Source organism: Molossus molossus, unplaced genomic scaffold, assembly GCF_014108415.1.
Source record: "Molossus molossus isolate mMolMol1 unplaced genomic scaffold, mMolMol1.p scaffold_m16_p_7, whole genome shotgun sequence".
NCBI classification, from domain to species: domain Eukaryota; kingdom Metazoa; phylum Chordata; class Mammalia; order Chiroptera; family Molossidae; genus Molossus; species Molossus molossus.
Window position 1 is genome coordinate 99,725,633 of NW_023425401.1, and position 16,230 is coordinate 99,741,862.

General features: G+C 48.0%; 1 protein-coding gene across 1 annotated transcript in view; it reads right to left on the reverse strand.

Moving 5' to 3' along the window:
- DGKI (diacylglycerol kinase iota) overlaps window positions 1–16,230 on the reverse strand; it is a 423,254-nt gene that overhangs the window by 250,315 nt on the left and 156,709 nt on the right. The window contains exon 3 of the mRNA XM_036246751.1: window positions 7,560–7,655. Coding sequence (XP_036102644.1) covers window positions 7,560–7,655 — 96 coding nt within the window. The remainder of the gene's footprint in view (window positions 1–7,559; window positions 7,656–16,230) is intronic.

Consider the following 16,230-nt stretch of genomic DNA (forward strand, 5'->3'; position numbering starts at 1 on the left):
CACCTGAATGCTGACCACCTGGCCACACTCTGCAACATCACTTGTACCCACAGGAACCCCCACTCCCTCCACTCAGATCCACTGACGAGGAGTCGAGAGCAGAGTCTGTCTGTCGGTGCAAATGCTATTTCAGACTATTTCTGTTGATGGCTGTGCCCTCGCTGAGTCATCTCAGTTCATTAGCTCCTCCGTATCGAAGTGGTGGGAGAGGTCTCTGGCAGAGCACAGCCGTGGCAGCAGCTGGGGATGGCATCTTCCAGGCTGGCGCCCAAACAACCCAGAAAGCTGGCGGAGCTGCCCACACTTGCAGGTCCCCTGACAGCCCTCAGGCCGCTGGGCCAAGCCGCCGTCTGGGGCGCGCGCCGTCCATCCGCCGTGCTGGACAGCCAGGAGGGAGGGCAGCAAGCAACTGGGCCGGCTGCACTGGGGGCTGGAGGCCAGCGTCGTGCTCTGCGGGGCACACCTGCCAGCCCCAAATGCGTGCCCAGGCGTGAAGCCCGGCAGGTGTGCTGGGCTCTGTCCTCTCACCTGGGCGCCCAGCACACAGGGGCACAGCAGCCGGCACCAGCGCAGGACTCCGTCTGGTGCGCCGTCTCCAGAGGTGAAGTAGGTGGCACCAGGTTCAAAAGTTGGGTGTTTTTAAAAACAAAAACAAAAAGACCAGAAAGCTGAGAGTTTCCTCCAGTTAGAGCAGGGAGCTAGCTGCACTCTTCTTACCAGTTTCTCCCATGGACCCAGGGCACGGCCAGCACCCAGAGGCCGTGCCGCCCGAGTACAGGATAAGGCCTCTGACCCCCAGCAAGAACACGGGGCCTGTGAGCCGTCTTCCAGAATAGGTCGCTTCAGCTTGTCGCACTTAGTCGGTCCCACCCACGACCTAGTGAGACGACAGGTATTACACGCAACAGCCAAAGGACGGTGAACGTCTGAGTCTCGGTGTTGGGTTAGACAGAACCACCCCGTACAAACGGCCTGTTGAAACCAAAGTCCAGCCAGACTGCTGATTAGCTCCTTCATCTTAGCGCAGGACAGCGGCGGCAGGAGGGAAGGGCGGAGGACACGACATCTGTGGACTAAATGAATCCTCGTACCAATTCTGAGAGGCAGACAGACTCCTCATCGTTTCCTAGAAGAACCTGGGCTTTCGGAACCGGGATGGAGCGAGGGTTTCATCCCGATCCACTTGTCTCCAGGTCTGTGAGGCTCCTCAGTCTCCACTCCCCTCACCCCACGACACGGCCCCCCAATGCCTTGCATTCATTTATGCCACGTAACTATGTGTGTGAAGATGCGAGCGATACTGGAAAACGCCTTAGAATGAAGGTCAGGTGTTCCAGGTGGGGTTGGCCATTTTTTTGCCAAACATTACCCACCAAGAAAAGAAGAAAGCCAGACACATGAACGAAACAGTGCCCACGAGCCTGCCCACCAAAAAAGTGACAGAAACACATTTAAAAACAGAGAAAATATATCTGACAAGAGCATCTGGAGTCTGGCAGAGCCTTTTGTCTCCTACCCAACCCGCGGACTCTCCCTCACCTGCTCACCACCCTCTTCCCCGTGGCTCTCAGCTCCCGGCGCACCAGCCTGCCGGCTCACATACCCAGACACTGCATGCTCTCAGCCAAAATCCCCCGTCCAGCCGACTCAAGTGTACCTCTGTGTGCACATGCATCTGAGAGCCGTGTGCAGGCATCTGTACGGCCAGGTAAGGCAACTCACCTTAGAAAACAGCTACTGTGTTTGTTCCCTAAGTCTGCCCTCACAAAGTACCACCAACTGGGTGGCTTAAAACCACAGAAATGTATTCTCTCCCAGTCTGGAAGCTGGTAGCCTGAAGCCAAGGGGTCAACAGGGGTGACACTCGGCAGAGGGAGGAGGTGCCCATGCCTCTCCCCGAGCTTCTGACGAGGGCCTGCCGACCTTGGCTGCCTCGGCCTCCAGCTACATCCCTCCAGTCTCTGCCTCTGTCCGCACATGGCTTTCCTCCCTGCGTGTCCTCTCTTCTTACAAGGACACCTGTCCTATTGGAGCCAAGGCCCAACCTGCTCCAGTGTGACCTCATCTTAACTAATTACATCTGCCACAATCTTATTTCTAAACGGGGTCGCATTCTGAGGTACCTGGGGTTAGGACTTCGGCACATGTGTTCGGGCTACACAAGTCAACCTGTGACAGCAACTATAGGGCAGATGCAAGGACCAGAACACCGCCCTCGGTCCTGACACTCTTTGTGAAGGTCAGCGGCTCTCTCCCCACTTTGTGTGACTGTACGTGGAGTCATCGGAAGAGTCTCTTTCAACATACTCATGCCTGATGCCGCCCACCAGAGATGCTGCTGTGGTAGCACCAGGCTGGGGACCAACCATTTAAAAAGTAAAGTTTCACCACTTGACTGCAATGCTCATCCAGAAAGAAGAATCACTGAGGTTGATACTAACAATACCTTAAATAGAAATGGAGGCAAAAGCCCAGCCGGTGTGGCTCAGTGGTTCAGCATTGACCCAGGCACCAAGAGGTCGCCATTTCGATTCCCGGGCAGGGCACATGCCCAGGTTGTGGGCCCGATCCCAGTGGGGGGCATGCAGGAGGCAGCCAATCGATGTTCTCTGTCATCGATATTTCTATCTCTCCCTCCCTCTAAACTCAATAAAGAAAAAAATAAATAAATGGAGGCAAAAAAGGTGAAACAATATGTCCAAAGTTCACTCAGCACATAGATGGAACAGCAGGATTCAAACCCAGGTCCATCTCGCACAACGTCCACTTCCTTCCTTCCACCCTGGTTGCCTGCCTGCGCCTACATGCACACAGGCAGGTGTGACTACAGCTGTGCACGTCCGCACAGGGGTGGGCAAGCGTCTGGAGTGTGACAACGGCTGTGCACTGGTGTGTGCTTTGGGGATTATCAGCGGAGGTGCCGTTTCTTTGGGAACAAATATTGGTTGAACATCTTTGCATATCCTGTCCACAAAGCATGAGAATAGTTTCTACCACCAAACAGTGAGGCTGTCAGAGAATCCACTGTCACTCCCGATACTAGTGGAACTTTCTGATCCTGGGTACTCAGCCCACAACACCTACAAAATATATGAATGAACAAATGTCCATCCAAATAAAATCACCAGAGGAGAGTGGTCCCGGTTGCCATTTAATTTAAATTTCCCTCCATAGTCATGTTGGGAAACCGCTATTCTTCTGCTCCCCTTTTTATTATGTTTGCATCCCTGTCTCCTTTTCAGACCAGAAAAAGAAACAGTTACTAATTTGGATACTGTCACCGATTTGAAAGTAACTTGAATCCCGTTAAATAACTGCTCCCAGACATTCTACCATATTGAATGTTGCCACTAGAGAAACATGGAAGAGGAAGGATTTTAAAGGCCATCGGGTCCAGCCCCAAGGTTTTGGAACAAAGTCTCCTATGACAGTTTTTGTGTCCTGTGATGTTGCTGCCTTCCCTCCAATGCTCTCCAGTATCAGCCCCCAGATATCAACCAGATGGCAGCATGAGGTCGTGGATTTGCAGGACAGCTTTGGTTTTAACTAGACTCCTGCGGTATCCCCATAAATCAGGGTGACAGGGGCCCTGACGCAGGTGACCCTTAATGTTACAGCAGCAGCCACTTTCACACACACATTGTCTTGGTTTAGACAGTATATCACAGGTCATGCTTCATAAGCACAGACATTTATAACACGCACTCCAAGTCTGGGTTCAGAAAACACAGGTACACACCCCCATCTGTCCTCATTCCCACTCTTACCCAACACACGCCCGTGGGTGCAAACGCACGTCTCCCGGTGGCCTCCTTCCTTGCAAAGCTTGTCCTGCTCTGAGTTCACGCTCCTCTCCCAGCCTGCAATGTTCTCCTTCCTCAACTCCACTCATGTAAATCTTCCCCGTCTTTCAAACTGTTTCCGCCAAGCCACCTCCGTCTACTCAACCCACACCGCCTTCTCCCTTCTCTTAACGTCTACCCATGACATCTGCTTTGCTGAGACGGAGGGGACAGAAAGGTACCCCTCGGTGATGCACTCGCCCCTCCTCGAGCCTCTCGCTTGCACTGAAGTGGGAAGACGCAGGGAGCACCTGGTTATGGCGCCTGGTCCCCAGAGCAGGTCAGCTCTCTCCAAAGGTGGCTCATGAAAAGAAATGAGAATATAATAGTCTCTTTATGAGTGCATTTTTCTTATAAAAATGCACTTCGATTCTAAGAAAGCTACAAATAGAACATGCAAACCTGATCTCTCTTGGAGATCTCCTTGCCGAACCTCTTACCCAAAGCAGATGTGCCCCCCCACACACGCAGTATCAAGGTGTCCAGCCCACGTATTCGTCCACATGCCCTTTGAGACCATCTCCCCAGGCATCTTGTCCCCTTGCTGGGCAGCTCTAAAGGTTAAAGGTCTTTCTTATAACACGTTGTTCTCAAAGTTAGCTTTGTGGACCATCTACGCCGTAATTGTGGGAGGTGTTTGCTGAAATCAGAGATGTTCCAGTCCAACCCCAGGCCTAGGGAATCAGCCTTTGGAGCAGGGAGAGAAACGATAACCTACGCTGTTAGCAGGTTTCCTGAGTGATGTTTATTCTACTGGAGGGCGTGGGTTCCGCAGTGCTGAGAACTTCCTGAACCTCCTGCCTTCCTCCTGATGCCGAGCGAGACACCCCCCTTTCTTCATGGCAACTCTTCAGACACAGGCAGGGGTCCAGGCTCTCTCCCTTCCCTCTGTAATACTCTTCTGCACCCTAGCTTATTTAACTCTTCCTTCTACAAAGTTCCCTACGCCGAACCCACTTGAGCACAATCCTCTACGTCTTCTGCTTATCAACGTTCCTCTCAAAATGTGCTGTCCCCGACAGGCAGGCAGAGCTAGGCTTTGGTTTTTTTTGTTTTTTTTTTTTTTTTAATCTGTTATTGTTGATTTTTTAGAGAGAGCGGAAGGGAGAGAGAGATAGAAACATCGATGTGAGAGAGAAACATCGACCGGGCAGCTCCTGCACGCCCCCTACTGGGGACCAAGCCTGCAAGCCGGGCTTGTGCCCCGACCAGGAATTGAACCGGGACCTCTCAGTCTGTGGGACGATGCTCAATCCACTGAGCCACACCTGCCAGGCTGAGAGCTAGGTTTTCAATGCTTTGCTCCATACTGCAAAGTATATTCACTGGCATCCCACCAGCTAACAATACGAGTACCCATATTGGCCTGAACTAACCAGCCATAGGTATTAATCTTTTGTAAATTCTTGTTAATGTAATAGGCACATGATATTGACTCTTCAATCCAGGTGCCTTTGTTTATATTTTTCACATACATATTGGCCGTTGGTAGTTCTCCTGTGAACTGTCTGCTCTTGTCCTTTTCTTTTTCCCTTTCAATCCACTATGTCCGTCACTGTGGCAAATAAGTCCTGTTAATGTGCGATCTCAACTAATTCTCCAGACAAGATTGGAAAGAAATGGAGCCTTCAGGAACTTCTAATGAGGAAACACAATTAGGTCTTTAGCATCCTCGCGGATTTATTTCTGTGTTTTAGCCAACATTTTTCAAAGAAGAGCTCGTCATCGTCAATTTGGAAAGTGAGTCGACAGAGCCTAGGGTTTGAAAGGAAATTCTGAGAAAGGGTCAAAGGAACACTGGGCATTTTCACAACTCAATCACCTCCTGACGTCTACCTAAAATTTCCTTTATTCTCCTTGCTGTTTTTCCTGGCCTAAAGGGAAGGGTGATCCCGTTATAATCAGTGGGTTGCAATGCTAGTGACTGACACGAGACTTGAGGAGGATACATTTACAGGTCCATATATTTGGCAGGAGAGGTAATACGTGGCTAACCCTAAAAGAACACAAGGATGAATCAAAGGCAGTAATTTGGAAATAAGGCAGAACTCCATAACTAATTACAGTCTATCAACTGGCAGCAATATCAGTAGATAATATTTTAAAAGTATACACCCAAGACTGGCTTTCACTTTTTTCCATTTTACGTTAACAAGACCAGTGTTTATGCAATTAACTATGATAATAATGTTAATTCATTATTTAGAGGATTTCAGTCCAGATAGCTAAGCTTCTCTTGGTTTTGGTTAACTAATTCCATGCAATTATACTTTCATTAAAAATACATTTTCATAAAGTTGATATGATATTTATTTTTTTACCTTTATTGTTGAAAGAATTACAGATGTGTCCCCCCACCACCACCATTGACCTCCTCCTCCCTGAAGTGATATTTAAATCGACTGAATGTACAACCAGATTAAAAGAAATGCAAACAATTAAGTCCAGATCTGAGTTGGAAGCAAAATAGTTTAATCCTAGTCCATGTATCTACTGAGAAGGTAGAGAACACCCAAAGGTCAGGAGTTCTCAGTGTCTCTCGCAATGAGCCGTGACACGGAGATTCAAACCCAGGTTTCCTGGCTTGAAGTTGAGAGTCTTGCGTCGACATTCAACTATTCCCAACTTCGCTCAAACCATCCCCCGGTCACCCAAAACTCTCATGAGGTTTTCCAAACAAAACCTATAAGCTAGGCATCGAAACAGCTAATGTCATTTTCAAGGGCTCGGGTCTCAGCTTTGGGGTTCCAAGCAGCCTTGATAAAAGTCCTTGAAGGCTACATGTTTCTACAAGCTTTGACGGAAACTCAATTTCTTCCTCATTAGTTATTCATAGTTATGAACAGAAACATTCACTTGTAATTCCAAGGTCCACTTGGCCCCAAATCTTTCTTGCACATAATAAACAAACATAACAAGAAAAAAAAAAAAAGGTATTATTTCAATTACGACACCCATTTCCCCGGAAGGAACATTTCTTTCTTCTTTGCTATTCCGATTGCTGATTACTCTGTTTTCAGACCCATCATTTTAAGCCGCCCAAAAACTTTAATTTCCCTTTCTCAACACTGGAAATGTAGTCCCTCACTTACTGCCTGGCAACCATGATCCAGCACGGAGCACAAAGAGAATTCAGCATTTACACAGACTGTTCGAAACAGGGACACACAGTAAAAATGTAAAAGCAAAGAGTATTTCGATGTCGTTGACTATTGGTTGTTTGTATGGTTTTGAGAATTTTACCCCCCAAAACTTAGTCTGAATTATTTACTAGCCTACACCCACCCCCAGACAGGTGTCCCTACCCATCCGCACCTTCACTCACGTGTCAGGCTCACCGCCACTCACACGCCCCTGCCAAGGAGTCGCCCCTTCCACAGAGACCTCCCTCCACACACACCTGTCCCCTAACAGACACCCTACCTGAGCAGACCTTCCCTCATGCACATTGTCCCTCTCTCCCACCCGACACACAGACAAAACCCAGCCCTGGGTGTCATCATAGGTAACACATCAATACTTGGGTTTGGCATCCGTCATCAAGCCCTGACCCCACTGAAACTGACCCCCCGAAAGCCATGTTAACTGGATACACTCTCTCTGCCGATTGTCTCACAAGGGACAAGCTCCTTCCAACCTGTCCTAGAAACAGGCACGGGGACCCCAGGTCCTCAGGCCGCGCCCGGTCGGAGCCCGGAGGTCGGGGAGCACACTCACTGCGAAGCGCACTTGGCAGCTCTCCTCGCCCAGGTAGCACAGGTCTCCCGAGACGCTGGTCTCCAGCCACAGGTGCTCCCCGTTCACCGCGTTCTCCTGGAAGGAAAAGAGCCCGGCTTCAGCTTTCTCTCCCAGCTTGAAGGGGAAGCTCTCCAAAGTTGACTCTGGACGCAAGCAAGTTCGTGAACGCGAGGGGTTTACACACTTCGCATTTACCCCTGAAAATACTGCCGGTGCTGGTCCTACCGAAGTGCTGGGAATGGAGAAGGGGCTTTGGGGAAACTTGGAGCCAATACGTGAGGCGGACATTGGGTCTATAGCTGCTTTATCCGTGGATGTGGTAATCGGTGAAACATATTGAACAAATGAGGAAAAACCCTCAAACTGTTCAGTGTAAGGCCTTATTTACCAGGCCCAACACTGCAGATTCCAAGACAATAGAAACAGATTCCATTCAAAGCTGCCTTTGCTGAGCAAAGGACTTAAGAGGGAGGAAAGTAGTCAAGAGCTTTAAGTAAAGACCGTTTCAAAACACGTCTATACCAGTAACGGGTGAACTGTACTTCTAAGCCAGAGGTCCCCTGAAGCTTGGTTTCGAGTTTGAAGTCACTGTGTACGCCACGCCTAATACGTTTCTATTAATTCAAACATTTTGCCAGTTCAGTAGGGCCTTCACCCAACTGATACTAAATTTTTCAAATTAAAGGATTTCCCTGCTTCTAAACATGTTCAAATACTTCCATTGGCAAACAGAAAGGAGCTATAGGTTTGAATCTAAAAGTTTTCACGTAGTGTCCTGGCCAGTGTGGCTCAGTGGATTGAGCCTCGACTCATGGACCAAGAAGTCATGGGTTCGATTCCCGGTCAGGACACGTGCCTGGGTTGTGGGTTCGAGTCCCACTAGAGAACGTGCAGGAGGCAGCTGATGGATGTTTCTCTATCACTGATGTCTCTCTCTCCCCCTTCCTTTCTCTCTCTTAAATCAATAAAAACATATTTAAAAGTTTTCACATAGTGATGGATGAGGACAATATTTGTGGGGAAAAAAGTAAATAAATAAAAAGGCACTCCTTTGCTAGGCTTCCTAAAGAAACTGATCTCCACAATATAAAATAGTCTACTACTGGGAATTTATCGTCCAACTTGAATGTCTAATCATTTATAGAATAAAATCCCTTTTCCCTCCTTTTATTCTTTAATTCACTCAATAAATGTTTATTCCACATCACTGGTGCCAGGCTCTGGGTTATTGGGTAATTCATAGAGTAAAATCTACTAGAGAATATGGAAAATAAACATGTAACTACAGCAGCAAATTCTAGGGAAGCGTAACCACAGCAAAAATCCTGCAAACTCTTTTAGAAACTTAAGTATAAAATGTTGCAGGGCCCGGCTGGTGTGGCTCACTGGTTGAGCATCAACCCACGCACCAAGAGGTTGCTGGTTCGATTCCAGTCAGGGCACATGCCCAGGTTGTGGGCCCGATCCCCATTGGGGGGCCTGCAGGAGGCAACCAATCGATGTTCTCTCTCATCAATGTTTCTCTCTCTCTCTCCCTTGCTCTCTCTCTCTCTCTCTAAAATCAATAAAGAAATTTTTTTTTTTAGTGTTGCAGTGAGAAAATGGTCACAAACCATTGAAAATGCCAATCCAGGCAGGCTGGAGATTAAGTCCTTGATAGGTCAAGTAAGGTGGGCACAAGCCCAGGGAGTCAGACCCACCAGGACATCACCTGCTCTCCGGGCCTCTGGCAACATCCTGGGCTGGGGCTGCCCCCTGCACACTGCCCCCTCCCCTGCGGATAAATCTGCTCAGATTCAGACACAGGACTGGTTAGCTGCCCTCACTCCTGAGTGGGGATCTGATTAGAAATACTGATCTTCATAGGGGGAGGGAAAGCAAATGACGGAGACTTCCTGCCACCGTGACTTAACACCTGGCCCTCAAATCTGGCTGCTCATCAGAACCACCTGGGGAGTGTGAAGAATATGTGGGCACTGTTCCCAGAAAGTTGAACTAATCTGAGGTGAAACCGGGGCACCCGGAGTTACGCACGTGCTGGAGGTGACGCTATGTGCAGCGGGGTCTGAGACCCAATACACCCCGGCTTTTCAAGCTGATGAGAAAGTAGATTCTAAAAGTTGTCTACGACTGATCTATTAGACCTGATCCTTCTCTGCCTTGGACGGGCACCAGAGAAGAAGGTGAGAGAGGAGGAGAGATGTAACATAAGGCAGCCCAGACGGATTATAAGGAAAGAGACATGAAACCGTAGATACACAGGGAGGAGGCTCAAAGTTAACCAGGCAGATCCTGGAGATAGAGAAAAGGATACAAACTCAGGTGAACCTTTAAGAAAGCGATAGAATACATGAAAACATTCCTAAATCTACCTAGCAACCTCACTTTCGGAAATGTACCCTAAGAAAACAATCCTAATGGAAGAAAAATCAGGTGCATGAAGAGGTTTGGTTTCTCTCCTAGGTCTTTGTCAGTGAGACCGCTAGCCGTCCAGCAACACCACTTTTCTGTTCTTCCAGCACACACAGCTAGCCCTCAGGACCCAGCCTCCCGTGCCACGCGACCGGGTTCCAACCACGGCCACGCGAGCGGGATGGCGTGGCCGGCCTTGGTCCATTGAAACCTCCCACCTGCGTTCCTTCATCTCTCTTCCCATACTGGATGCCTGGAAAGGCACCTTCTGGGACAGTTTTCCTGCTGATGAAGATGTGGGAGCAAATGTCTGTGAGGGTCGGTGAAGAACCACGGAGCAGGGCCAACCCACGACCCCACCTACCTGGAGCAGTCTCACCTGCTACCCTTCTGTATGGAGCCATTCTGTGTTAGAGCCTTTATGTGTCCCAGCTCAGTGCACCCCAACTAATGCCTCTTCTCTTTGCTCATATTTTGGTCTGGATTTTTTTTCATTATCGACATCTACCCTCCAAGTTACTTACCATACACTGAGCCGCATGTCTAATCCCCGAGTCCTGGTCTCTTCTGCTCTGCCCTCTAATTCTGACATTCTCCCTGATATTTTACACTGTTTTATATTTAATTCCCTTAAAACCTGGCTGGGACTAGGTTTCTTTGTGGCTCAGAATGCTCACACGATTCCCTATTATTTACAAAATAAATCCAAATGTAAGCACACGTGCCAGGCCTTCCACTGAGGGCGTCCATCTGTCCATCCCTAACTTTCCTCCCTCACCTGCGGACATTCAGCTCTCTCGTCACCCTCGTCTAAAGCGAGTCATGCTCTCCCTTCTGTGCCATGTTCCCTGCTTATTCCCTTCTCCCCACCAGGGACCTGTTTCTCTCTTCTCCGCACATCCATCTTGAAATACCACCTGAAATCGTATACAAATCAGAGTGTCCATCTGTGCCCCCAGACAGAATACATAGCTCAGCCATTCCTAGACGAGGAGAACGGTCTGTATTCGTGAGCGCTGAGACAGGTCTCTGTGGATACACCTAAGAATCTCTCTCTTGTTTTTCATCTGTTTCTCAAAGTCCAAAAACGTCTCTCCTGCTCTGATTTATTCAAATGATTTATTATGAATGATTGTATTCTCTGCCTCATATAATCTACCTAAGAATAGAGATGAACTTATATATCCAGATAGATAGATGATAGATAGATAGATACATAGATAGATAGATGATAGATAGATAGATAGATACATAGATAGATAGATAGATAGATAGATAGATAGATAGATGATAGATAGATAGATATACATAGATAGATACATAGATAGATACGTAGATAGATACATAGATTGGGATGATTCCTTGCCCTCAAGTTCTACAGAAGTCCTAGTAATAGTTATCAGTAAAAAAGATAAAAGTTGGGGTGTGGGGAGTGTTATAGACTAAATAAGACAGATAGTGTGCACTGATACCAGCAGCCAATAATTTACACAAAATGCCTGGCCAGTGTTGCTCAGTGGTTGAGCATCTTTGTGAGCATGCACCAAGAGGTCGCCAGTTCGATTCCCGGTCAGGGCACATGTCCAGGTTGTGGGCCGGATCCCCAGTGAAGGGCATGCAGGAGGCAACCAGTCGACGCTCTCTCTTTGATGTTTCTCTCTCTTGTCTCCCTTCTCCTCTCTCTAAAAAAATCAATGAAGAAAAAAATAATAATAATAGTTTACACGAAACGAAGATATGTACTTGTAAATGTGTTTTAAACAATTAGAAAATGATAAACATGCATCCTCTGTCAATGCCCCTACAAAATTCAGAAAGGAAGAAAGTCTTCAAGACACTAATAGGTGAAGTCCGCCTCGGATGGCTTGGATCTGTGCTCTCCAATAAGCAGATGGCCAGTGAGCACGGGGAATGAGGTTCACTCTGACCGAGATGGGCTGTCAGCGTAAAACTCAGCAGATTTGGAAGACTTCGGGTGAAAAAAGAATGTGAACCGTCTCACTGATCATTTTTACAATGATTGCACGTTGCACTGGCAATATTTTTGACGTATTTGGTTAAACAAAGCATGGTGCTAAAATTCATTGTACCTATTTCTTTTCACCTTTTGCACGTGGCTACTAGAAAATCAGGAATGACTGTGCACCTGGTTTATATTTCCACTGCACAGTGTTCGTTGCACTGATCCCTTGCCAAGGGGCAGAGACCAGGCCTAGAGACTTCGCACTGACCCGTGATGTTGTGGGAGGCTATGATTTCCCCCAGCAGCCAGTGTGATTTAATTTAAAATCCTCACAATTTGGGGAAATAAAGGACTGGTGAAAGTGCATAAAATCACGTTAGATAAAGATCTAAAGAATACAATAATTCACACTGTTACCAAGGCTAACAGGTCGGGCCCTTCCCTCATCTAAGCTGGTTCGTGCCCCGTACGCTCTGCAATCTGCCCTCTTGATGAATCTGATCTTTGTTGAAATGGGGATGGGAGGGGAAACCGCGGGACGGAATCCCTGTTGGGGTGACACCAGGCCCGAAGGTACAAGCACTGAGGCCTGAAGCTTGTAAGGGAGGCTCAGGTCTGCCAGGACTTGTCACTGGAAACGAGACGAAAATGAGAGCACAGGTACCCACACACCTGCCTCCCCCTGGCTTCTCACTCAAGGTTTCTAAAGATAAGATGACCTAGTTTCCTAACCCAGTTTAACGAAATCCCACGTGAAGATTCTGTTTCCCTAGTCGTGTCCCCGAAGCAAACAGGGAGGCGGTGCACGGACTGTGTTACGTTTCCACCCGCCTGGGAGAAGACACGTCACCTCTCCGCATCGTCAGATACAGGGAGGGAACGAAGGTCTGGACTCCGGATCCGGCTTTGTTTGCGCTGAGGCTCCGTCTTCCTTAGCCGTCAGGCCTGGAGGAAATTTCCAATGAGGAAAAATAACATGAATGGAGATCAAGGACGCTAGGCTTACACCCAATGTGCCCTTGAAGAAAGATCTTGGTGGCTTTTCCACCACTGATTTGAGAGTTGCTTTAGGCAGTCGAATGGGCTAAAACCAACCACGGAACAGTGGGGACGGAGTAAGACCCACTCCCGTGGTCTCTGCTATGAAGTTAAAAACGGGAGGCATCTCTAAGCCCAGACGAAGCCTCCGTCACCAGAGAGCATGTGACACTTACGAGAAGACACATTATCTTTGCCATAGACACACTTCTAAACAGGCTCACTCACTCTCAGCTGGAAACTTGGATTCCGGCCCAGGAGATGAAAAAAATTTTTTTTTTTTTTTCATTTTGAGCATTACTCCCTTTCGAGTAATTTAGCTTGTTTTCCCCCAGACTGGCTTGGCTTGGCACGGTGCCCATGGGAGCAGGTTGCCACCGTGAAGGTGAAGGGAGGATGCCACAGGGAAGAAGGAAGAGATCAAACAACTGTGTGTGTGTTAAGACTTAACACAGTGCATTGTGTTCGGAAGGACGTTTCAGAAGAGTTACTTGGAGTTAAAATGGCATAAATCCATTTATTTTTAAGCAGGGTTTGGACTCATGTCTACCCACCTTTCAGGAACTGGAGATTATCTAAGGGCCCAAGGACTCCCAGGGAAATGCCCCTTCTCGCTGATGGAGCAGGAAAGATGTACGCACACTGACCTGACATCGGCAACCAGACAGCTGTGAGGCGCGCTGTGCTCCCCACCGCGAAGAAGAAAGAACAAGCAGAAAACACGGCCCCCCCCCAGGGAGCCGGAAATCCAACTAAGGACCCAGAATAAGAAAATCAACTAAAAACACTACTTTGGTTCTCAGGTTTATCAGACAGCGCATGATGGGTAAAGACATTATGAGGAATTAAGGCAAAAAGTGAATAAAGAGAATCAGTTGGACTGAAAAGATGAGCATGGCCCGGCCGAGGGCAAGAGAGGGAATCTCTCGAGGAATCAACGTCCACACTGGGCGGGGCCGACTGTCTACTGTCGTCAGCAGACCCAGGCAGCGGAAGGAAGACCGGTCTGGCTGCTCCCCGCACATCAGCCCAAAGGTCCAACCCCGGCGTGAAGGGAAAGGCCGGAGCACAGAGCGAGAGTGGATGTTGGCAGACTCATCAAGAAGACGAAACGACGGGAGGCAGAGGATCCCGAGGGTCACAATAAACTGCAGGGTAAATCAGGGCAGGACAGAAGCTTCGGACTTCGAGAAACAGACTAAAATCAAGAGAGAGCATGTATCACCACGTAGGAAAATGAGAATACTTGAAGGAAGCTACGAAGTTCATGTACTCAAAGCATGAAAGCCGACTCCTACAATAGCACGCTCCTTGCCAGCGTGCACAGGTGCCCACAGGCTGGGCTCCCTGAATCAGTGCCCCCCGTATCTCAGGCACCCCACCAGCAGGCCACTCAACAGCCTGTGCAAAAGGAGATTAAGGAAAAAGCTAAGCCCCTCCTGCAGACTTAAGCACATATACTGGGGATTCCGCAATCAGTAGAAACTTGAGGACTGAGACCCTACATCCAGGTTCCCCCTGATTTGTTTTGCAACTTCGAAGGCACCGTGACAGCTTTTCTATCTGTGTGCTCACTGGTGAGAGGAGAGGTGACATAAATCGGGGGGTCACAGTACGATAGGCCTCTGACATGACCCCCATCCCCAAATAGTAACAGAGCAGAGAGAATTTCAACCGAGAGTCAGGGGCGGTGGGATGGGAACCAAGGGGACTCTCGTCAGCCCAACTCCACCCCTGTTCTGCCCAAAGCACAGCGCCATTGGGACCCTTCATCCTTGAGGACCAATAGCAAGAAATTCGAGATCCTCTTTATTTTGTTTTTTAAACTCTTGCCCTCCTCCTTCTCCTTTGGGAGACTGTAAAGACGCTCCAAGCCAAACTGATGCTCAATAAACAGCAAGGAATAAGTAAAGATGTATGAGTTGAACATGTTTACTCTGGAAGAGTGGGCTGACCAAGGGAGATAAAGAGAGGAGCAGACAAGGGGGTGGGATGCAGGGATGGCAGAGACGGGCCAAGCCAGGGGACCAGTCTTACACTTTACACAGAACGAAGAAAATCCTGGCTTAGCTCCCTGAACCGACGTGCAAACTAAAAGGACATCAATGAAATGACTGAAAAGCACATCCATGAGGAAAAGCCAAAAATTCTGAAGCGAAGGCAAGTCAAGTTGTAGCAAAGGCAGAATACAATGGGGTAAAGGCAGTCTCTTCAATGAATGGTGCTGGGAAAACTGGTCAGATGCATGCAAAAAAAGTGAAACTGGACCACTCTGACACCCTACACAAAAATAAACTCGAAGTGGATTGAAGACCTAAATGTAAGACCTGAAACCAGAAAACTCCTAGAAGAAAACATAAGCACTAAACTCTTTGACTTTGTTCTTTGTAATATTTTTTTTGGCTATGTCTTCCCAGGCAAGGGCAACAAAGGCAAAGATAAAGAAATGCGACTACATCAAACTACAAAGCTTTTGTGCAGTGAAGGAAACCATCAACAAGATGAAGATGTTTGCAAATTATACATCCAATAACCAAATATATAAGGAATCATACATACAACTCAACATCAGAAAGTCACTAAAATATTTTTAACAATCTGTTTCTTCCTCTCTTCCGAGAAAAATGGTTTACATGATTGTAGTAAGAAATTGTAGGGTTGGTCACAGTTTGGCTGCTGTTTGCTAACAGCCATATTAGCTCACAATTATGCAGGGTTTTTTTGTTTTTTTCACAGTCAAATCTGAAACGCCTTACACCAGCATCTCTCTAAATAAGCCTTGGTGAAGTGTCTTGAGACAAAGCTTTCGGTTTTCCCTCTGTTGGTAAAATTCCCAAAGTGTCTCCTGCCACCATGATAACTCCACAGGCCGCTGTGACAGCGTGCCCTCAATCCAAGGAGAGGGCGAATAAAGAACCAATGCACAAGAACCCACCCCTCGCTCCTGTTAGCTCTTCCCCTACAACATACTGCAGCCTCCCACCAGCAGCCAAAAATACTATTCCAGTGAAATCTTAGCGTGTATACATCTCTACAGGAACCAGAAAATAGTATGTACTGATCAGGCGTTGGCTCAAGCAGGACACTTCTTTTCAAAAGCATGTCTAATAACTGTTTCCAGCATCAGACAGAGATGCAGTGTCCTCCCTCAGGCTCCAGTGATGCTCTCTGCACTCCTCTGTTTCAGGCGGCTCCGCCCTGTATTTCACCCCTTGATTTCTTTCCTGCCCACTGTGC